The 24,409-nt window shown below is 40.6% G+C and overlaps 1 protein-coding gene across 1 annotated transcript; it reads right to left on the bottom strand.

Moving 5' to 3' along the window:
* Window positions 1-497: 497 nt before the first annotated feature.
* Window positions 498-17,347, bottom strand: LOC121963520 (mucin-5B-like). Its single transcript, XM_088080506.1, has 19 exons — window positions 15,263-17,347; window positions 14,302-14,519; window positions 12,506-12,677; window positions 12,141-12,385; window positions 11,851-12,034; window positions 11,475-11,679; window positions 11,203-11,381; window positions 11,028-11,097; window positions 7,586-7,725; window positions 7,467-7,498; window positions 7,212-7,380; window positions 5,729-5,833; window positions 4,863-4,903; window positions 4,499-4,621; window positions 3,555-3,656; window positions 3,317-3,445; window positions 1,812-1,851; window positions 1,415-1,541; window positions 498-1,278 (listed from the first exon to the last, which is right to left on the bottom strand). The coding sequence occupies exons 1-19, from the start codon at window positions 17,283-17,285 to the stop codon at window positions 1,110-1,112; spliced, it is 4,473 nt and encodes a 1,490-aa protein (XP_087936632.1). The 5' UTR covers window positions 17,286-17,347; the 3' UTR covers window positions 498-1,109.
* Between the last annotated feature and the right edge of the window lie 7,062 nt (window positions 17,348-24,409).

Here is a 24,409-nt window from a genome sequence, read left to right as displayed (position 1 = left end):
GTTATGCTCGTTTAAAATGATCTGAACTCAATGGCTTCTCAGAGGTAATCCAGCACTTTATAAATTCAGCCAAGACAAAACAACGTGTTAGCAAAAGTTAATGCTGGGTTTTGGTTGTGTATCTATCCCTAAAACTTTAGGTACACTGTACATTATATGGTTAGTACAATGTTTTGCCGATTGTTAACCGGAGAAAGGGCAAACCTTTTTCAACATTATTAATATCACTTGTAAAGAAAATATATTTTTTTAGTTGGTTACTATAGGTTGACTCAGTGTATGTGTTTCCAGGTGTCTGACTGTAAATGTCTATATACCAAATAATCAAAAAATAATGTGTAATAAATAATAGATGAAATAACCAATATATAAAATAATAAATGATTATGGATTGCAAAAGGCAAAGGCAGTTTATTTTTTATTTGAAATAAAGAGATTCTCCTTGAGATAGAAACAGCTAAGAAAAACAAAACACTAACAAGAACAACAGCACACAATTGTCAGTAAACTCGAGAGTTTTATTGACAGATCTGCTGAAGTTTAAACTGTTGCGAGATCAAGTATGTGGACAGTGCTGTTTGAAATTCAAATACATGTTGTTAATCTTTGCATTCCACCACAAACATAATCTCTTTGCCCAAGAGACTGAAAATATGGCTCTGATGTGTTGTAATACCTGAGGCCATTTTTGTGACTATTATTTCTTGAGTCATTTACAGAAACAGTAGGAAAAAACACCCTGTAAGACTGAAAACACCACCGCGTATAGTTTGTATGAAGGAAAAACCTCATCCAAAGCTAAAAGAGACACCAGGACACAAATATGTGCTGTCATCACAGAGCGCTATGTGGACCCACCTCACTCATAATAAATAAGAAAATTATGACGAGTACAAAGGAACAGTGTCCTGGGGAAATTTCAGACAACAACATCCCTGCTGTTAAAAAAGATTTCCCATATTTGGCATTATTTGGGGAGGTCTGTGTGTTTTCTTCACTTAATGAGTCCTGAATCTAATAGTTGTTGGAGAGGAATTGTTAAAGTTTATAGAAGTATATCAGTTAGAATTTCCCTTAAGATTAGGTTTCAGTGTTGTCTCGCTAAATCTTTATTGGTCTACACATTCAGCGACTTGGCAGCCGCACTTGTCAACTGAAATGTAGGAGTGCTTTATCATGCTGCCATCCTCGCACATCATCTCCACCTCCTTCTTACTGGTCGCCATCTCTTGACAGCAGGAGCATTCGTGCATCAGACGGTTGTTCTCTGCAGAGTACCTGTAAATAGAGACAGTCGGACAGGATCGGTGTCAGTCACCTGCTGTTCAAGGTCGCAAAACATCTTAAAACTTCACTGAAAACTGAATAGTAGCCTGTACTGTATAATCCTCAGCTACTCAGTTAGAAGTCTCACATTGACGAGGACGCTCCGCAGAATCCTGCACAGGCAGTGATTTCCACTGGCTTGACTGACTTGCATTTCTTTGTCTGCAGGTACGTGGTGTTCTTGATTATTTCACAAGGGGCTATGATAGGTTTACCTGTCAATGACACGAAAATATCTTTTTCATCTTGCTGCAAGGACACACATTTTCATATCAACATCAAAACAGTTTCAGCCTTTAGTTTTATGCAAAAGTATAGCATTATAGGTTTTGACTGACCACAGATGTTTTCTCTAAATTAATTTTAAAAATCAAATTATCAGTCAATAATGAAAGCAGTCTTTAGTTGTATCCTTACATTTTTTTAACAGTAGGCAATATAACAGTAACAGACAATGCTAGTGATATTGTATCACTCTTACTTACAAGTTTTGCAACAACCGTTCTTCTCAGTTTGTTCAGTTCCCTGTAAAATAGAGAATATGCAGTCACACATGAGTCATTTTCACTTTCGGTTTTTGCAGTGCAGGGCAGTCTGTGTGTAGGGTTCCTGTGTGTGGATGTGTGTTTGTCAGTATGTATGCAAGTATTAATGTGCCATGATTGAGGAGGTTAAAGAGGGAGGGGATTAAAAAAAAAAAAGCACTTAGTACGATGCAGATCTGCGCCAGGTGACCAAGCAGCTGCCTGAGCTGATAACAGCCACAAGACAATTCTTTTAATCAAGCAGACGCACCACAGTGTGTTTCAGAAGCTTCCCAGAAACACAGGGTTCATCTATTTTTTTTAAGTGTATGTGAATATACACAATACAGTAGATGCAATATAATTATGAGGACAAATGAATTGTTGATAACTGAAACACAGCTTCAGGTCTTTGATCCGTGTCATTCATAACTGGACTTAATAAGTATTAACTTTGTTTGTTCACTACAGCACAACAAAGTAGGAAATAACACAATAAAACACAAAAAACAAACAAAGTGCCTAGTAATGATACTTTGGGTAGATGCATAAATATCAAGGAAATGACCAAATAAACAAAATCTGCAAGTCTATAAAGTTGTGCAGGCAAAACTCTTTGAAGCACGTCCTAGGTGGTATGACATAATGTGGCGAACTGAACAAAACCAGGTCAAAGCCGTGGCAGCCAGTACATGGCACAGCTGCCCTGGGAGAATTGTCACTTCTGGCTTCCAGGTGAAGCGCCAGCAAACTATTCAGCTATAGAGTTTATCGAAAGATGCTCCGGTTCAAAGAAGACCAAGCTTTTCTTTGAATGCCTGTTTTTGAGCCATGACAAAAGCCAATATGTGGTCTGCAACAGATGGTAATGCTTGTTGTTTTGAGCTGAGCTGATTTTCAGAAGACTACCCTACTGGCTGTTTAAGAGGAGTGAAGATCAGCAGTAAATGACGTATAAAACAGTCCATGAAACAGGTTTTTCAACTACTGTAAAACACCACAACCACCAGAGGTCCTTGAGCAGCCATACGTGCTCAGAAAATACTACACTGATTAGTCCGGTAGTTTGACACGCACATACGCGCGGGCACGCACGCATGCACACATGATTTTTACAGGGGTCTGTACTCAACAACTATGTTCCCTTATGTTTGGACTATGCTATGGGGGCTGGGGCATCTTTGTAACACCATGATTCTTCATTTAGAATTGTGTGTTGAGACAAATTTGACCTCTATCAAAACAACTGCAGCTCCTGTGACTGGGATATTGCACTTTGTGATATTGTGATTTTGATGATATTTCAAATAATTGTGCAATCATATACAAGCCTATATATTTCGTGAAAGTTTTCTTTGCTCTCTGTGCATACTGTGCATTGCATTAGCAGAAATAGCACAACTAACCCTACATAGTACAATTTAGCTGCAAGGTGCACTGTAAGATATCAGATGGATCATACTCACAGGGACGCAGTTCTCTTGATTAAATGGAGGACACACTATTTGTCTTTCAGTGGTTATGAATTCATCCTTCACCTTGTGGCACTCATACTTTGTACAGTTGTCATGTGGTGGAGACCAAGACTCAGAAGGCTGTCAGGTAGAGAAGAGGTCAATTAGTGAACATGAAAAAGTCTGACTGATAACTTAGTCTAAGTTTACAGACTCTGATTCTGATGTGTTTCCACTACACTGTACTTACTTTAATCTCTATCTGATACGGGAGGCCTGGGTACTCCATGACACAGCTTATCTTTTGGCAATCTCCACAACAGTGTCCAGGTTGGTCTACATACACATAGCCCTGTTTAAAAAAAACAAATAAAAAAAGCCTTAATCTATATGACCTGCAACTTAAATCACTTAAAAGTGTAAATATAACTAGTAGCATTTACAGACTGCTCTCCCTTGTTAGGACAGTGTTGTCTACATTACAAAAGAAAACTTTTCCGTCACTTACCGCAAAGTGGTATCTGGCCATTCAGAAAAGATTTACCAGTAACACCAGTTTCCAAAGACAATGTATGCCCCTGCTGCTCTAAATTGACCACTCCAGACTAAGTGACATATTCATCTTATATTCAATTCAATTCATAACAATAACAGTGCGGATCAACTAATGAACTGTAACGTTAGTGAACACAATAACTGCTGGAAGTTTGTGTAAAATTAGCCATTTCGATGATGATTTTTGAGAATATTTTTTGTGAATATTGCATCAGAGATTAGTTTTCCTGCTTTTTTTGTAATATTTTACCAACTGTCTGCCTGTATTGTGATTTTAAATTGTATTTTGTATTATTAACAACAATAATACATACTTAATAGGCTTCTTTTTTTCTTGACAATTCAGTGTTTACTTCTCTCTAATTCATGGCTTGTGTTCAGGTCTTCACTGTGCCCTTATACTGTAAGATTTTGTTAAATAATAAAGTCTGTGCATCAGCAACTGTTACACAGATCAGCAGAACACCTATTATAGAATACTGAAGGTAAAGCAATTAGAGTGAGTGATCCTTGATTAAGCATGTGTTGTCAAGTATCTTATGTAAAATATACTGTACACCTTTAGTGGCTTCATTCAATCATTATATTGCTATTATCGTAGCAAAATGCAATGTTCTTAATAGCCGCATGCAAATGTACCTTGGGGCAATATGCTTTGCACAGTACCACCAAACATTCCATGGTGTTCAACTTGGTGCTGGAATTCTGATTTTCAGTACAGGAGCATGATTCACATGGGCCTTTGGGGAACTCCATACCAGGCTATACAACAAATACACAAACAAACAAAGAAAAAAGTCTGAGCCATATTTTGTATAAAGGACAGCAAAACAAGTGTCACTTTGTATGGTTGACAAGGTGAAAATACAGTAGAATGGTAAGCTATACTGAACTTCAATACTATTCTTAAGATTAAACTTAATTTAAAGATTGCAGAGTAACACAAACAAACAAACAAGCATACTGTTACTTCAAAAAATATGTACAGTAAATTATTCCTTACCTGGTACTCAGTATTATTGAAGACACAGACGCCTTTGGGTACTAAATAAAAAATGTTAATAAAATGATTACTTCAGAGGCTCATGCTTGGTTTAGTTTTAAAGGAGCAGTATGTAAGATTTATGGGGATTTAGTGGCATCTAGTGGTGAGGACTGCAAATTGCAACCAGGTGAAACTTGGCAGTTACAATTTCATCAGTGTTCATCTTTCAGGAGGTTTGAACTGGGGGCCAAATTATCTGCAGAGGTCTCCTCCTCTCCAAAACATATAGACCAGGCAATTAAAAACAGCAAAAACACAAAACGAAGTGGTTTAACATTACAAATCAGTGTTTCTCTGACACTGTTAGGCTCATCGCAGACAGGCTGCTAGCCCAGCACTTGCTAATGTGCACTGACTTTTTTCCTCTGACAACTTGAGATCCAAATGTTCATGAAGTTTTCACCAGGAACCAAATTATCCGTAGAGGTCTCTTCTTCTCCGAAACAAACGGACCTGGTAATTTAAATCGCTAAAAACTCGGAATTAAGCTGTTTCAATTTAAACAATTAGCGTTTTTCAGAAACTGCTGAAAGCAGAAACATTGAACTACAAATGGGCCTATCTGTAAGCGGTGCTTGGTTTCTCACTTTTGGGCAACTGTAGAAACACGATGGTGCAACATGGCAGACTCCCTGGTCGAGGACTTGCACCCTATGTTAATAAAAATGCCTCATTCTAAGGTAACAACATCATAACAATTGTTATTTTCAGGTGATTATACACTAAAGAAAACAAATATATCCCCCTAAATCCTGCACACTGGACCTTAAAGTCTTTCACAAATTAACAATATAAATAAATGGAGCTCTTTATCCAAAGCTTACCACAGCGGTAAGATGGGCAGCAGGAGTCATTTGAGATGTGGATCTCCAACTCAAATCCCAGTTTGCACTTCTGTTTTGGCAACAAGCAGCGTCTCTTGTCACATTCTGTTGGTTGTAAAGTAAGACATTTCAAGGGTTCATGGGTAAAATAATACCAGAATGTCAACAAATTATTAGATCCTAATTCAGAACTGAAATTTTATATATTATAATATTAACTGCTGTCCCAAAATAAAAGAGATACAGTAACCAAAAATCATTACAGGTGCTCCTGGGAAATAGGAAATTAAAAAAAATAAATAAATAAAAAAATCATCAATTAATAATTGAACATACACAGTTTTTCACTGACTGACTCACTTTTTTTTTTACAAGTTTGTATGTGTTTATTCTTTGTTGAATAATCATTTGTGTCATGTTTAGATGTCAGTATCATGATACCTGGGAATTCAATCAAATCTCTCTATTTAATTGATACACCAGATATAATTAGACTGACAGATTAGTGTTGTCTGTAAATTAGTAAACTGCTATTAGCTACCTGTTAGATCTATTGGCTGAGATTTAATTAGACTGAACCTGTTACATTACTGTATTGCAGCAGACTCCTGCTCAAGATAATGTTAGCTATTAGTGGTAACTGTCACCAACGTCATTTAGCGATTTAGCACAGTCAATGTTTGAAAGCCGTTTCGACATTTTCCCGTTTTTGTTCTCTTACATAACAGTTCCATTCTTTTCATCATAAAGGGGGTGCAGCTTTGACGATGATGCGCTGCCGGTCTGGTCTATGTGTATCACATGATAGTACTTACGTTTCAGCAGCACAGCAAGAACTTTTAAATTATTATCGCAGAGAATAGATTTTATGTAATGTTAAACGTGTTTCAGGATTTTTATGAACATTTCTAAACAACAGCCAAAACTATGTATATTCAAAACATTTTCCAAAACATTGTTATTTCCATGCTTGGAAAACATCTCGTGGCTCTTTTTCTAATTTCGCAACTGTAACAGGAATTTCCTGACTGTAAGACCTGATCTGCAGAATAAAGGAAAACTGTTAAATTATCGCATTTCAACTAATAAGCTGTTTAAATATTACAAATACTCGATATACAATCTGTAGGTGGACTATCCAAATACAATGTTATAGTCAGCTGAAAAAAACACCTCTTTAAAACAGTTTCAATTAAAATGGAGCATTATATTGATTTTAAGGTTTTCAACACTTGATGTTGGTAGTTTTAGAAATGAGGACCTGAAAAACTGGCATCTGAGTGCATTTTCTGGTTTTTAAGTTATCACACATAAGAGCAAGAAAAATATACAACTCTTGATTTTAAAAGCTGAATCCTTTCATTGTTGAGAAAACTGATAGTTGTGAGTAAAATAAGAGGAATGCCCAAGAAATCATGCTTTTTTTTTAAGATCACCAAATGATATGTGAGCAGATGTAGTTGTGGTACTTTAGATCACTCACCACAGATCTGTCTCTCACAGCAGTCCACTGTGCGCGTCGCCAATACCTCACCTTCCTCATTACAGCGTATTGGTTTTTGAGTGGGACATGCGACAGGCTCACACTTAACGCTCATTGTGTCCTCATCACAAACACACTGCTGACAGCCAATCTGCCAACTATCACCAAGCTGTTTGAGAGATGGAACAGAGTTAATGTCATTAAAGCAACAAACTCTATATCATGTAGCAATGAGTCACGTTTTGTAGCATTTACCTGTTTAGGTTGTCCATCAGGTCCAGTGCAACCTAAAACAATATGAACAATCAGTTTATTTGAACATAAATTTATTCACAAAGAATTAGACTTTTCTTCACAACAGAAAATGATCTTACAGGAGGAGACACAGGTGTCAGAGTTTGAACTGTACAGAATCGTCCCCTCTGGGCAGAAACATCCCTCCATGACGCCACTGCAAGCTTGGCTAAGGTCGCCATTTTTTCCCTGGCATTGTTGTGCATACCTTTCATTGTATCTAAATATGGACAAAATTGATGATGATTGATGATGATGAAAAAAACATTATTACACAAATAAACTGATAAATGATGAGTATAATGCAATGCAAACAGAAGTGTGTCTATATATATATATATATATATATATATATATATGTATGTGTGTGTTGTGGGTAAGGCAACTTTATGCAAATGCCGAACAATGGCATACAAGGAAAACAACATATTTGAATACATACCCATAATACCCAAACACACGCACGCACACGCACACACACACACACACACACACACACTAAGCACTCTAACAAGAACGGCATGGCTCTAGAGATAGCATTGTTAGTCCAGACTGAAATATTTCAACAGCTATTTAATTGATTGCCATGAAATTTCATACAGACATTTGTGTTCCCCAGAGGATGAATCCTACCAACTTCAATGGTTTTCCCTTTAAGGTCACAAAACAGTTACTGTAAACTTTTGTGATTTGAAGTGAAATGTCTCAAAAGCATTGAGTTGAATGCAGTGCCATTTCGTACAGACATCCACAGCCACCCTCAGGATCACCTCAAGATTGTAATGACTTTTTTATCTAGTGTCATCATTGCATTAAAATCTTAATGTGTCCACACTTTGGTTTATGGTGAAATACCTGCAAAAATAATTACAATCCAATCAGCCAACGTGTAAGCTACTTTGTATTTAGTGCTAATTAACTGAGATGATGATCATGGCAAATATTACTGCTTAACATCATCATCTCTGCATCGTCATTGTGAGCACGTTAACATGCTGACGTTTACATTTGGTTCAGCCTAACTGCAGCCTCTCAGAGCTGTTAGCGTGGCTATAGATGGGCAGGAGCTCTGTACACTTCAGAGCTGTAACCAAGGTTTCACATTTTGTTAGATTGTATACATTTGATCCAGTTGGTTTTTTGTTTTACAGTTTAATCATATGAGTGCACTAAAGAACTATACATTGCATGCCTATGTCCTTTTGTCACAACCGTTCTCCTATACTTGATATTGATTGGTTTGCAGACAGGCTTCCCTGTCCTCTCCCATCACCTCTCACTTCTCCTCCTAGAGACTGTCACAGTTTTTGTGAGATTTTTCCAACTGACTTTTTGTAAAGCTGCCTCTTCCTCTCCCCATGTGCTACAGTGTGTCATGGTTCGCCATAGCAGCCCCCCCTTTCCACCTGTACCTGTCTATGTCTGAATTACAAGTCCTTAAATTGCATCCTTGCTTCCCTCACTTGCATCTTTACCTTGAGTCTAAGCCCCTCTCACCAGGGATGCATGGGGAGATGCAAGGAAAACATGAGAGGAGAGAGGAGACAAGCACAGACGAGACATTGTTTCCTTTAAAACCTCACATGAAGCAATGCCTGTTTCTGATGAGGGCAGCAGCTGATCAACTGCTGACCAACTGCTGCTGGTTGTTTGGGTGCATCAAGCATAATGTGATGCTGGCGGCACTGCAGCTGACCACAACTAGATCAGCTGTCAGTCGCCTTTAACAGCTGTGGAGACTTCTGATAGAGTTGATGTCACATCTACACTAACAGTTAAATAATAGCCAAATATTACAGGTAGAGTTCGGCCTGTCAGTGGCACAGCAGAGTTTCTCTGCACATAACCTGCACTTTGTACTCATACTATACTGTGTCCCGTTTAGAGTTGCAGAATGCTTTTCATTATTTTCATCTGCAGGCCATTTATTTATTTTCTAAATGTAAATTCTTTACTTAATAACCAGAATGTTGATCCTGATGACAAGGGATGATCAGCCTTACGTGTGACTGAATATAAATGGGAGTAAAAAGTGTTTTATGCTGACAGACATGCTGGGGTTTTATGCTGTGGCATTGATCGTGAAAAAAAATGAAGACAGTTGTTTTTGGCCCTTTTGTTGTTCTGTTTTTTAGATAGTGATTCAGAAGATAAATAAAATATTAAAGTCAGGAGTGATAAACTTGAGTGCAATCTTTGATCTGTCTTCACTCCGTTGTGAAACTGTCAATAATTAACTGACAGGGGCGTGTCCACTTCTGCAAAGAAAGCTCTCAAGCATCCTTGCTCCTCAGAGGTCCCGCCTCGATCCTTGGCATGAATAAACGCTTTGTTATGTCCTTCAAGATTGCGCATCATGATGGTGCATCAAGGCCATCTTCCGGTCCAAGTGAGGATCGAGGAGTGAGGAAATGAAAAATAAGAGACTTGGAATCCTGCATTCCCTGTCTTCCCTGTCTTTTGTTTCCCTCTCATTTCCTCATTCCCTCTTATTCTGGTGGGTGCGTTTGTGTGGGTGTAGTTTTCCCGAGGCAGCTCTAGGTGCAGCTTGTTTGGCTATAATCACTGGCAGTATATATACCCTGGGTTCCCATCAAGACGACATCGCTAGAGTAATCCTTCACCCAAGCATTGCCACTAACTGTGTGTTCTGCCTGCTACCTGCCTGTCATGCTCTCTCCCTGCTAAGGACCCGCAGAGAGCACTCACTACCCCTCACGGATTCCCCTGAGCACAGTCCCTTTTGGAGGACACCATTCACCAACCCCCTTCGTCACTTGGAATTGTTTGGACCTTGTGGTAGATGGATGCTCACTGGAGAACTTCCCCTCACTAAATCCCAGCCACATGGGTTCCCTGGACTTTTACCCCAGCACTATTTATATTGTCAATCAATAATAAATTGTTAAATCTGCTTTGTGAATCTGTAGTCTGCATTTGGGTCCACCAGTTACATGTACCAGATCGTACCACAGTGGCTCATTTTTTATTATTTTGTGTTCATGGACAAACTGAAACCTACGCTGTACATTTAATAATACTTCATAACCTAAGTGCTAATTCCCTTCTGCTCTGATCGCCTCTGACACTACACACTGTCACTGTCACTACACGCTGTCATCAGGCGGAAGGTGGGGTACAACCTGGACAGTTCGCCAGACCATTGCAGTGCCAACACATATAGACAGACAACCATACACGCTCACAGTCACACCTACAGGCAATTTAGAGTCACCAATCAATCTGAGCTGCATGTCGTTGGACTGAGGGAGGAAGCCGGAGACCCTGGAGAGAACCCGAGCAGACATGGGGAGAACATGCAAACTCCACACAGAAGGGCCCCTGCCCGGACCGAACCCCATTCCAACCGGAATTCGAACCAGAGACCCTCTTGCTGTGAGGCAACAGTGCTAACCACAAAGCCACTGCCCCTAATTAAAGTCCAAGTAATTAATTATAATTAAATTACAAGCTGCTCACATCATTCCATTAACTATAATGGTGAAAAAAATAAGCAATTACCTTGCATTGCAAGTTGGCACAATAGTTGGCCCGCAAGCCTTGTAGATCTTATTTCCTGGACATGTGTATTCTACAATGAGAGAAATAAGATTTTAACATCAACGTGATAAAATAAGGTTATTTGGACATCTCAAAATTACAATGTTACCTTCATATTTAAACTAAATCTGTTTACCACATTGTCCATTTGTAGCATTCCTCCAGGATATGCAGATAGACGCATCAGCGCACATCATGGCATACGCCTCCATACTGGGACAACCAAAAGTGGAATTTTCCATGTGGCAAACATCAAATTTGCAGGCCTCATAATATGGTTCTGGTGAAATAACTTTGTGGCATTTCTCAAACACTCTTAAAGTAAAAATAGAAAGTAGGATGTTAATCAGAGTGATACTCCAACATGAACTGACATATTGTGTCTACCTTTATTCTGTATTTTCTTACTTGCTCTTCAGAATTTCACAGTTTTCAGGTTTGCAGGGTGGTGGTGTAGGTGGTGGTGTCGGTGTCGGTGTTGGTGCAGGTGTAGGAGGCTCACAGTATGGCTTGTTCTTATCTGGTATATGCCACTCTCCCATCCCGGAGCATGCAGGACTAATCTGGCCATTTGGCAATCTGCAGTCATTTTTCTTATTATTGTCACATGTACCTTGTGAAAATAAATATTAACATGGCAGATATTACAACCACATTAGGTCCATCCATTGGCACTTTGATATTAAATCAAGCACTGTTTTGTGTTTCTATCCATGAATATAACAAGCTGCCTCATTTGCTGTTTAACGTGTTCATACTGACAGAAAATCCATTATCAGCTTACCACACTGTCCTTCTGTGTTGTGGTGGAAAAGGGAAAACGGCAAGTCAACCATGAAGAAAAGCCCTTTGAACATCACAACTGCTTCAATTTCCGGGATTTTCAGAAGCAGCTCAATTGCAGTACTTGTTATGATGAAGTCATCATTACTGTAGGTTGGGACTACCCGCTTGCCATTGATGTACACCTAAAAAAATAGCAACATTGGTTTCGTAAAACAGTTTCCATCATTATTATCAGTGCGTATGCAATAAAATAAGTCAAATAAGACAACTTGTTGTGGCAAAATTTACCGTGTTCACTGTCTTTGGGATTCTATCCTGTGTAAGAATAATTTCATAGTTTTTGTAATACACGATCAAGGATTTAGCACAGGTCACAGTTCCAGTGAAATCACAGTTTTCGTTGTCGATATGAATCTTAAAATTGTGCCGAGGAGAGATTTCTTTGACCAGGACATATGTGCAGTTTTTCTGGAAGCTGTAATACTGGCCATCAAATGTCACATAGTGAGGATCTCCCCAGCCACTGCAAATACCTGTAAATATTAGACTGAGGTTATATTGAGTGTTGCATCAAAGAACAGCTGTATATGTTGCCATTTTTTGTAGTGTAGCAGTTAAATCTGACATTTTAAAAGGCTTTAATTTGAACTTACATCTACACTCATAGTGAAAACAGCAGCCTCCTTCATCATAAACCCTGATTGGTGGGTGCTCATTTTCACATACAGGAATGGTAAATTCTTTACATGGGACATGCTCCGTTATTACTTTTCCATCCTCACATGTTTCTGTGGTGCAGTTATTTGTACTCCAGGTCTTACCGTGCTGTAAAGGACAAGGTAGTAGTTAATAATCTAATATCAGTAAAATAAATATAAAATTTGAGTTGCACACACACATACACAAACATGCAAATGCACACATTTGTATAATTCATGAAACTTAAAATTCATGAAGTTATTTTCCATAGATCAGTGTTAATAAACTACAGAATATGTACAGAATAAGTGTTATTATCAATCCCACTAATGTTTTAAAATACTTTCAGAAATATGTTGGATATATTTGTAGATGCCCAAAAGTCTAACTAAACCCCCAGGCCACTTTTTTTCAGTTGAAAATCAATGTGTATGGATATTTAGTAGTGTTGTTAATTTATTCAGGTCCTAATCTTTACATTTGAGGGAAAAGACACTTCTACAAGTGTAAATATGTAGAAAGACTGCCCTCCCATGTAAAAATTTGGCCACTACACTGAATTTTGTTAGTGGCTGATCAGTTCCTAGCTAGCATGTTTTCATCACCAACCGAGCCCCCCGTCGCTGCCCTCTCACCAACTGACACCCCTCAACTCCACCTATATCTGTGCCCACCCTCTCTACAGAAAGAAACATCTTCCTGCACCAGTGTTGCCAGATGTATGATAATTATGGTATTTGTATGATAATTTCATGAAAAATTTCCATAATGTACAATAATTTGACCACTGAGACAATTACAAGAAGCACTTGGTTTAGTTTACACATCTCATTTTAACTAATTTCCTGGCTCCTACATCTGTGTTTACACATCACTTTTCACATTATCTCCTTACAGCCAATCGCGTTTAGTGTGGGCCATGATGACATGAACGTGATGCCTTTTAACGTTCGGGACACCTTTGTATGCCTCTGTGCATCCCCAGTGAAGTTGCACTTACAGTTTACATCCATGTCTGTTAAAACAGGCATGCTTCACACACATCTTTCTCTCGGCAGCACACAAGATTTATAAAATCACCACAGTTTGAAGGTTAGTGTCACTGATACATGATGTCACAGTAAAGTTGACCTTTTATCTTTTGTATATAAAAGGTCAGCACTTCATGATATGATGTCAGATATTTGTGTGAAATTTTGTCACAATAAGAATATAAATTCTTGAGTAATGGTCCAAAACATGTTTTGTAAGGTCACAGTGACCTTGACCTTCGACCACTAAATTCTAAACAGCACATTCTTGGTCCAAGTTTGTGCCAACTTTGAAGAAATTCCATCAGGGAGTTCTTAAGATATCACGTTCACAAGAATGAGATGGATGGACAACCCAAAAACATTATCTCATGGCCATCGCCAGCACAGAGGCTTCACAAACAAGCAGCCCTTATAATATGGAAGTACTGCAGGGATTTTAAAATCAATCAATAACTGCAGGTAGAATTTATCGACTGCTGTTGATGTTTTCATTCAAAACAATAATGTTGCAGAATAGGCATCAAAAGTTCCTTTCTTCTATCCTAGGGAATCAAAGACCCTCTCAGGGTTTCTCAGGATAAATAACCTGGGAAATGAAGCAAGTTAAGAAAAAAACATTTGCACTTTTGACTGATTTTGGAATCAGTGCACAGTGACAGATGTTAATTTTACTTTAAGATGGTATGTTCCTTATTTACATAACTGAATTTACATACCTCTCTTGGTGGCACAAGATATGAGCAGTTTTTGGGCGGCTTCACTGTGGACACTGTGACAGTACTGGTAGTTGGAGCTGTTGTAGTTGGTGGAATTGTTGGAGTTGGTGGAGTAGTAGAGCCACATGGTCCAGCAGCCTTCACAATACTGCATGTAAAATTGCAATATGCAGTGTAACACCAGCCTTCTTCATCAGTTGAATTATATATAATGCTACCTACATGAAGTTAAAACCAAGGCAGTTAGACCAAAATGAATAATGATATGAGAGAAATAACTAAGGGTAACAATTGTCCTTGTGGTGCAACTTTTGGAAATACATATCCACAGGCAAGATACTGAAGCACAGTTTCCTCTTAGTGATTGTGAATAAGTGTGACTGTTTGACTGATAAACAGGTGACGTCTTAAATGGTATCCTCGGCCACAAGTGTATGACAGCCTGTAGTGTAAAACCGCTCTGAGAGGTCAAGGGACTACAAAAGCATTTCATGTTCCATGAATACACACCTAAATGTAAAGTCTTTTTCTGGAATAGATCTACATTTCCTCTACAATATCAAAAATATTATCCGGATTAATACAGTTCCCTCTACCACATTTTGGCAATAGGCTCTAACAGAAACATGGTTGTGACCAAAGTTTCCAGTTGTGGCAACGTATTCCTCCACTGTGAAGGCGTCATGATCAAACAAAAATAAGAAAACAGTTTTCATGAATAAAAAAAACAATTTTATTAACCTCTTGGTTCATGTATTGTCAAAATTCCAAAAGGAATGCAAATAAATTAAATGTGAGCAATGATAATAGATCTCAGTGCAAACAGGATTTGACCTCAGAGCATGCACAACTTGCAGTTTAGGCTGCCTGTTGGTTGCATTACAAGCACAGTTGTAACCATGACTATGGTGTTATTAATAATACCATGATCAGGAATTGATGATAATAGTCAATGTCTTACCAGGGGAGAAAGGCTGATCCATGTATTTGCAGTGACATAAAGTTGTTCTGCCTGCTGTTGAGAACTGGAGAGTTGATGTGGAGGGTTTTTCTGTGGTTGTTGCTTGGGTAGTGGGTTCCTCAGTTGTGGCAGCAGTAGTACTTTCCTTTTCTGTTGCCGTGGCAGGTTTTTCTGTGGTTGTGGTGGGATTTTCTGTGACTATGGTTGTTGTGGTGGGTTCTTCTGTGACTGTGGTTGTAGTGGGTTCTTCAGTAGTTTTGGTTGTTGTGGTGGGTTTTTCTGTGGTTGTGGTGGGGTTTTCTGTTACTGTGGTTGTGGTGGGTTCTTCAGTAGTTTTGGTTGTTGTGGTGGGTTTTTCTGTGACTGTGGTGGTGGTAGTTGGTTTTTCTGTTAATGTTGTTGTGGGTAGTTGTGTGACCGTGGCTGTTGGGGTGGGCTTTTCTGTAACTGTAGTAGTGGTGGGCTTTTCCATGGTTGTGGTGGGTTTTTCTGTGATTGTGGTTGTTGTAGTGGGTTTTCCTGTGACCGTGGTTGTTGTAGTGGATTTTTCTGTGGTTGTGGTGGGTTTTTCTGTGACTGTGGTGGTGGTGGGTTTTTCTGTGACTATGGTGGTGGTTGTATTCTGTTCCTGAGGTCCTGTTGGTGGTTTTGCTGTTGTTGTTGTAACTAATGGATTTGTAATAACTCCAGGGGTTGTTTTTATTGATGCTGTAACAGCAGTAGTCAGGGGCTTTTCTGTGGTTGTTGTGGGTTTTTCTGTCACTGTGGCTGTCGGGGTGGGCTTTTCTGTAATTGTTGTGGTGGGTTTTTCTGTGATTGTTGTTGTGGTGGGTTTTTCTGTGACAGTGGTTGTTGTAGTGGGTTTTGCTGTGGTTGTGGTGGGCTTTTCTGTTAATGTGGTTCTTGTGGTGGGTTCTTCTGTAACTGTAGTTGTTGTGCTGGGTTTTCCTGTAGTCGTGGTGGGTTTTTCTGTGACTGTGGTTGTGGTTGGTTTTTCTGCGGTTGTGATGGGTTTTTCTGTTACTGTGGTTGTTGTTGTGGGTTTTTCTGTGGTTGTGGTGGGTTTTTCTGTCACTGTGGTTGTTGTGCTGGGTTTTCCTGTGGTCGTGGTGGGTTTTTCTGTGACTGTGGTTGTGGTTGGTTTTTCTGCGGTTGTGGTGGGTTTTTCCGTTACTGTGGTTGTTGTTGTGGGTTTTTCTGTGGTTGTGGTGGCTTTTTCTGTGATTGTTGTTGTGGTGGGTTTTTCTGTGACTGTGATTGTTGTGGTGGGTTTTTCTGTGACAGTGGTTGTTGTAGTGGGTTTTTCTGTGGTTGTGGTGGGTTTTTCTGTGACTGTGGTTGTTGGGGTGGGCTTTTCTGTAACTGTGGTTGTGGTGGGCTTTTCCGTGGTTATGGTAGGTTTTTCTGTGACTGTGGTTGTTGTGGTGGGTTTTTCTGTCACTGTGGCTGTTGTGGTGGGTTTTTCTGTCACTGTGGTTGTGGTTGGTTTTTCTGCGGTTGTGGTGGGTTTTTCTGTTACTGTGGTTGTTGTGGGTTTTTCTGTGGTTGTGATGGGCTTTTCCATGGTTGTGGTGGGTTTTTCTGTCACTGTGGTTGTTGTGCTGGGTTTTCCTGTGGTCGTGGTGGGTTTTTCTGTGACTGTGGTTGTGGTTGGTTTTTCTGCGGTTGTGGTGGGTTTTTCTGTTACTGTGGTTGTTGTGGGTTTTTCTGTGATTGTTGTTGTGGTGGGTTTTTCTGTGATTGTTGTTGTGGTGGGTTTTTCTGTGACAGTGGTTGTTGTAGTGGGGTTTTCTGTGGTTGTGGTGGGTTTTTCTGTGACTGTGGTTGTTGGGGTGGGCTTTTCTGTAACTGTGGTTGTGGTGGGCTTTTCCGTGGTTATGGTAGGTTTTTCTGTGACTGTGGTTGTTGTGGTGGGTTTTTCTGTCACTGTGGTTGTGGTTGGTTTTTCTGCGGTTGTGGTGGGTTTTTCTGTTACTGTGGTTGTTGTTGTGGGTTTTTCTGTGGTTGTGATGGGCTTTTCCATGGTTGTGGTGGGTTTTTCTGTCACTGTGGTTGTTGTGCTGGGTTTTCCTGTGACTGTGGCTGTTGGGGTGGGTATTTCTGTGACTGTGGTTGTTGTGGTGGGTTTTTCAGTGAATGTGGTTGTTGTGGTGGGTTTTTCTGTGACTGTGGCTGTTGGGGTGGGTATTTCTGTGACTGTGGTTGTTGTGGTGGGTTTTTCAGTGACTGTGGTTGTTGTGGTGGGTTTTTCAGTGACTGTGGATGTGGCTCTTTCTGTGGTTGTGGTGGGCTTTTCTGTCAATGTGGTTCTTGTGGTGGGTTTTTCTGTGGTTGTGGTTGTCTTACAGATGTTAATGCAACATTTCACTCGTATTTCATAGTTAAGACATATAGGAGGAATGGATGTTTGGTCCTTGTTACGACAGATCAGTCCATCTGTTGGGTTGCATGTTACTTGTTGACCTAACTTACTTAAGGGTATGTCAGGGTATTGTTTTGCTCTACATTCTATTTCAAGAGAGTCGCTACAATCATTCAAATCCAAATCAGTAATTTTTTTAATGGTTTCATAATCGCCACCATTTGGTTCATAGTCAGGGTAATCACTGTCTGTCCAATCTGACCACTTACAAACATAGCAGCCAGTGGGTGTTGGAGTGGGTTTTTCAGTGATTGTGATTGTTGTGGTGGGTTTTTCAGTGATTGTGATTGTTGTGGTGGGTTTTTCTGTGACTGTGGCTGTAGTGGTGGGTTTTTCTGTGACTGTGGCTGTTGTAGTGGGTTTTCCTGTGACCGTGGTTGTTGTAGTGGATTTTTCTGTGGTTGTGGTGGGTTTTTCTGTGACTGTGGTGGTGGTGGGTTTTTCTGTGACTATGGTGGTGGTTGTATTCTGTTCCTGAGGTCCTGTTGGTGGTTTTGCTGTTGTTGTTGTAACTAATGGATTTGTAATAACTCCAGGGGTTGTTTTTATAGATGCTGTAACAGCAGTAGTCAGGGGCTTTTCTGTGGTTGTTGTGGGTTTTTCTGTCACTGTGGCTGTCGGGGTGGGCTTTTCTGTAATTGTTGTGGTGGGTTTTTCTGTGATTGTTGTTGTGGTGGGTTTTTCTGTGACAGTGGTTGTTGTAGTGGGTTTTGCTGTGGTTGTGGTGGGCTTTTCTGTTAATGTGGTTCTTGTGGTGGGTTCTTCTGTAACTGTAGTTGTTGTGCTGGGTTTTCCTGTAGTCGTGGTGGGTTTTTCTGTGACTGTGGTTGTGGTTGGTTTTTCTGCGGTTGTGATGGGTTTTTCTGTTACTGTGGTTGTTGTTGTGGGTTTTTCTGTGGTTGTGGTGGGTTTTTCTGTCACTGTGGTTGTTGTGCTGGGTTTTCCTGTGGTCGTGGTGGGTTTTTCTGTGACTGTGGTTGTGGTTGGTTTTTCTGCGGTTGTGGTGGGTTTTTCTGTTACTGTGGTTGTTGTTGTGGGTTTTTCTGTGGTTGTTGTGGGTTTTTCTGTGATTGTTGTTGTGGTGGGTTTTTCTGTGACAGTGGTTGTTGTAGTGGGTTTTTCTGTGGTTGTGGTGGGTTTTTCTGTGACTGTGGTTGTTGGGGTGGGCTTTTCTGTAACTGCGGTTGTGGTGGGTTTTTCTGTGACCGTGGTTGTTGTGCTGGGTTTTCCTGTGATAGTTGTGGTGGGTTTTTCTGTGATTGTTGTTGTGGTGGGTTTTTCTGTGACAGTGGTTGTTGTAGTGGGTTTTCCTGTGGTCGTGGTGGGTTTTTCTGTGACTGTGGTTGTGGTTGGTTTTTCTGCGGTTGTGGTGGCTTTTTCTGTTACTGTGGTTGTTGTTGTGGGTTTTTCTGTGGTTGTGGTGGCTTTTTCTGTGACCGTGGTTGTTGTGCTGGATTTTCCTGTGATTGTTGTTGTGGTGGGTTTTTCTGTGATTGTTGTTGTGGTGGGTTTTTCTGTGATTGTTGTTGTGGTGGGTTTTTCTGTGACAGTGGTTGTTGTAGTGGGTTTTGCTGTGGTTGTGGTGGGCTTTTCTGTTAATGTGGTTCTTGTGGTGGGTTTTTCTGTGACTGTGGTTGTTGTAGTGGGTTTTGCTGTGGTTGTGGTGGGCTTTTCTGTTAATGTGGTTCTTGTGGTGGGCTTTTCTGTAACTGTGGTTGTGGTGGGCTTTTCCGTGGTTATGGTAGGTTTTTCTGTGAATGTGGTTGTTGTGGTGGGTTTTTCTGTGACTGTGGCTGTTGGGGTGGGTATTTCTGTGACTGTGGTTGTTGTGGTGGGTTTTTCAGTGACTGTGGTTGTTGTGGTGGGTTTTTCAGTGACTGTGGATGTGGCTCTTTCTGTGGTTGTGGTGGGCTTTTCTGTCAATGTGATTCTTGTGGTGGGTTTTTCTGTGGTTGTGGTTGTCTTACAGATGTTAATGCAACATTTCACTCGTATTTCATAGTTAAAACATATAGGAGGAATGGATGTTTGGTCCTTGTTATGACAGATCAGTCCATCTGTTGGGTTGCATGTTACTTGTTGACCTAACTTACTTAAGGGTATGTCAGGGTGTTGTTTTGCTCTACATTCTATTTCAAGAGAGTCGCTACAATCATTCAAATCCAAATCAGTAATTTTTTCAATTGTTTCATAATCACCACCATTTGGTTCATAGTCAGGGTAATCACTGTCTGTCCAATCTGACCACTTACAAACATAGCAGCCAGTGGGTGTTGGAGTGGGTTTTTCAGTGATTGTGATAGTTGTGGTGGGTTTTTCAGTGATTGTGATTGTTGTGGTGGGTTTTTCTGTGACTGTGGCTGTTGTGGTGGGTATTTCTGTGACTGTGGTTGTTGTGGTGGGTTTTTCAGTGACTGTGGATGTGGCTTTTTCTGTGGTTGTGGTGGGTTTTTCTGTGACTATGGTGGTGGTTGTATTCTGTTCCTGAGGTCCTGTTGGTGGTGTTGTTGTTGTTGTTGTAACTAATGGATTCGTAATGACTCCAGGGGTTGTTTTTATAGATGCTGTAACAGCAGTAGTCGTGGGCTTTTCTGTGGTTGTGGTGGGTTTTTCTGTCACTGTGGTTGTTGTGCTGGGTTTTCCTGTGGTCGTGGTGGGTTTTTCTGTGACTGTGGTTGTGGTTGGTTTTTCTGCGGTTGTGGTGGGTTTTTCTGTTACTGTGGTTGTTGTTGTGGGTTTTTCTGTGGTTGTGGTGGCTTTTTCTGTGACTGTGGTTGTTGTGCTGGGTTTTCCTGTGATTGTTGTTGTGGTGGGTTTTTCTGTGATTGTTGTTGTGGTGGGTTTTTCTGTGAGAGTGGTTGTTGTAGTGGGTTTTTCTGTAACTGTGGTTGTGGTGGGCTTTTCCGTGGTTATGGTAGGTTTTTCTGTGACTGTGGTTGTCGTGGTGGGTTTTTCTGTGACTGTGGTTGTGATTGGTTTTTCTGCGGTTGTGGTGGGTTTTTCTGTTACTGTGGTTGTTGTTGTGGGTTTTTCTGTTACTGTGGTTGTTGTTGTGGGTTTTTCTGTAGTTGTGGTGGCTTTTTCTGTGACCGTGGTTGTTGTGCTGGGTTTTCCTGTTACTGTGGTTGTGGTGGGTTTTTCTGTTAATGTGGTTGTTGTTGTGGGTTTTTCTGTAGTTGTGGTGGCTTTTTCTGTGACCGTGGTTCTTGTGGTGGGCTTTTCTGTAACTGTGGTTGTGGTGGGCTTTTCCGTGGTTATGGTAGGTTTTTCTGTGACTGTGGTTGTGGTGGTGGGTTTTTCTGTGACTGTGGCTGTTGGGGTGAGTATTTCTGTGACTGTGGTTGTTGTGGTGGGTTTTTCAGTGACTGTGGATGTGGCTCTTTCTGTGGTTGTGGTGGGCTTTTCTGTCAATGTGGTTCTTGTGGTGGGTTTTTCTGTGGTTGTGGTTGTCTTACAGATGTTAATGCAACATTTCACTCGTATTTCATAGTTAAAACATATAGGAGGAATGGATGTTTGGTCCTTGTTACGACAGATCAGTCCATCTGTTGGGTTGCATGTTACTTGTTGACCTAACTTACTTAAGGGTATGTCAGGGTATTGTTTTGCTCTACATTCTATTTCAAGAGAGTCGCTACAATCATTCAAATCCAAATCAGTAATTTTTTTAATGGTTTCATAATCGCCACCATTTGGTTTATAGTCAGGGTAATCACTGTCTGTCCAATCTGACCACTTACAAACATAGCAGCCAGTGGGCGTTGGAGTGGGTTTTTCAGTGATTGTGATTGTTGTGGTGGGTTTTTCAGTGATTGTGATTGTTGTGGTGGGTTTTTCTGTGACTGTGATTGTTGTGGTGGGTTTTTCTGTGACTGTGGCTGTTGTGGTGGGTTTTTCTGTGACTGTGGTTGTTGGGGTGGGTATTTCTGTGACTGTGGTTGTTGTGGTGGGTTTTTCAGTGACTGTGGTTGTTGTGGTGGGTTTTTCAGTGACTGTGGATGTGGCTCTTTCTGTGGTTGTGGTGGGTTTTTCTGTGACTATGGTGGTGGTTGTATTCTGTTCCTGAGGTCCTGTTGGTGGTGTTGTTGTTGTAACTAATGGATTCGTAATGACTCCAGGGGTTGTTTTTATAGATGCTGTAACAGCAGTAGTCGTGGGCTTTTCTGTGGTTGTGGTGGGTTTTTCTGTCACTGTGGTTGTTGTGCTGGGTTTTCCTGTGGTCGTGGTGGGTTTTTCTGTGACTGTGGTTGTGGTTGGTTTTTCTGCGGTTGTGGTGGGTTTTTCTGTTACTGTGGTTGTTGTTGTGGGTTTTTCTGTGGTTGTGGTGGCTTTTTCTGTGACTGTGGTTGTTGTGCTGGGTTTTCCTGTGATTGTTGTTGTGGTGGGTTTTTCTGTGATTGTTGTTGTGGGTTTTTCTGTGATTGTTGTTGTGGTGGGTTTTTCTGTGAGAGTGGTTGTTGTAGTGGGTTTTTCTGTAACTGTGGTTGTGGTGGGCTTTTCCGTGGTTATGGTAGGTTTTTCTGTGACTGTGGTTGTCGTGGTGGGTTTTTCAGTGACTGTGGTTGTGGTTGGTTTTTCTGCGGTTGTGGTGGGTTTTTCTGTTACTGTGGTTGTTGTTGTGGGTTTTTCTGTGGTTGTGGTGGCTTTTTCTGTGACCGTGGTTGTTGTGCTGGGTTTTCCTGTTACTGTGGTTGTGGTGGGTTTTTCTGTTAATGTGGTTCTTGTGGTGGGCTTTTCTGTAACTGTGGTTGTGGTGGGCTTTTCCGTGGTTTTGGTTGGTTTTTCTGTGACTGTGGTTGTGGTGGTGGGTTTTTCTGTGACTGTGGCTGTTGGGGTGAGTATTTCTGTGACTGTGGTTGTTGTGGTGGGTTTTTCAGTGACTGTGGATGTGGCTCTTTCTGTGGTTGTGGTGGGCTTTTCTGTCAATGTGGTTCTTGTGGTGGGTTTTTCTGTGGTTGTGGTTGTCTTACAGATGTTAATGCAACATTTCACTCGTATTTCATAGTTAAAACATATAGGAGGAATGGATGTTTGGTCCTTGTTACGACAGATCAGTCCATCTGTTGGGTTGCATGTTACTTGTTGACCTAACTTACTTAAGGGTATGTCAGGGTATTGTTTTGCTCTACATTCTATTTCAAGAGAGTCGCTACAATCATTCAAATCCAAATCAGTAATTTTTTTAATGGTTTCATAATCGCCACCATTTGGTTTATAGTCAGGGTAATCACTGTCTGTCCAATCTGACCACTTACAAACATAGCAGCCAGTGGGCGTTGGAGTGGGTTTTTCAGTGATTGTGGTTGTTGTGGTGGGTTTTTCTGTGACTGTGATTGTTGTGGTGGGTTTTTCTGTGACTGTAGCTGTTGTGGTGGGTTTTTCTGTGACTGTGGTTGTTGGGGTGGGTATTTCTGTGACTGTGGTTGTTGTGGTGGGTTTTTCAGTGACTGTGGTTGTTGTGGTGGGTTTTTCAGTGACTGTGGATGTGGCTCTTTCTGTGGTTGTGGTGGGCTTTTCTGTCAATGTGGTTCTTGTGGTGGGTTTTTCTGTGGTTGTGGTTGTCTTACAGATGTTAATGCAACATTTCACTCGTATTTCATAGTTAAAACATATAGGAGGAATGGATGTTTGGTCCTTGTTACGACAGATCAGTCCATCTGTTGGGTTGCATGTTACTTGTTGACCTAACTTACTTAAGGGTATGTCAGGGTATTGTTTTGCTCTACATTCTATTTCAAGAGAGTCGCTACAATCATTCAAATCCAAATCAGTAATTTTTTCAATGGTTTCATAATCGCCACCATTTGGTTTATAGTCAGGGTAATCACTGTCTGTCCAATCTGACCACTTACAAACATAGCAGCCAGTGGGCGTTGGAGTGGGTTTTTCAGTGATTGTGATTGTTGTGGTGGGTTTTTCAGTGATTGTGATTGTTGTGGTGGGTTTTTCTGTGACTGTGATTGTTGTGGTGGGTTTTTCTGTGACTGTAGCTGTTGTGGTGGGTTTTTCTGTGACTGTGGTTGTGGTGGTGGGTTTTTCTGTGACTGTGGTTGTTGTGGTGGGTTTTTCAGTGACTGTGGTTGTTGTGGTGGGTTTTTCAGTGACTGTGGATGTGGCTCTTTCTGTGGTTGTGGTGGGCTTTTCTGTCAATGTGGTTCTTGTGGTGGGTTTTTCTGTGGTTGTGGTTGTCTTACAGATGTTAATGCAACATTTCACTCGTATTTCATAGTTAAAACATATAGGAGGAATGGATGTTTGGTCCTTGTTACGACAGATCAGTCCATCTGTTGGGTTGCATGTTACTTGTTGACCTAACTTACTTAAGGGTATGTCAGGGTATTGTTTTGCTCTACATTCTATTTCAAGAGAGTCGCTACAATCATTCAAATCCAAATCAGTAATTTTTTTAATGGTTTCATAATCGCCACCATTTGGTTCATAGTCAGGGTAATCACTGTCTGTCCAATCTGACCACTTACAAACATAGCAGCCAGTGGGTGTTGGAGTGGGTTTTTCAGTGATTGTGATTGTTGTGGTGGGTTTTTCAGTGATTGTGATTGTTGTGGTGGGTTTTTCTGTGACTGTGGCTGTAGTGGTGGGTTTTTCTGTGACTGTGGCTGTTGTGGTGGGTATTTCTGTGACTGTGGTTGTTGTGGTGGGTTTTTCAGTGACTGTGGATGTGGCTTTTTCTGTGGTTGTGGTGGGTTTTTCTGTGACTATGGTGG

Source organism: Plectropomus leopardus, chromosome 7 (assembly GCF_026936395.1).
Source record: "Plectropomus leopardus strain MGB_pleo_1.0 chromosome 7, ASM2693639v1, whole genome shotgun sequence".
NCBI classification, from domain to species: Eukaryota; Metazoa; Chordata; class Actinopteri; order Perciformes; family Serranidae; genus Plectropomus; species Plectropomus leopardus.
Note: the sequence above shows the minus strand (reverse complement) of the source record. Positions and strands in the feature narration are given on the sequence as shown.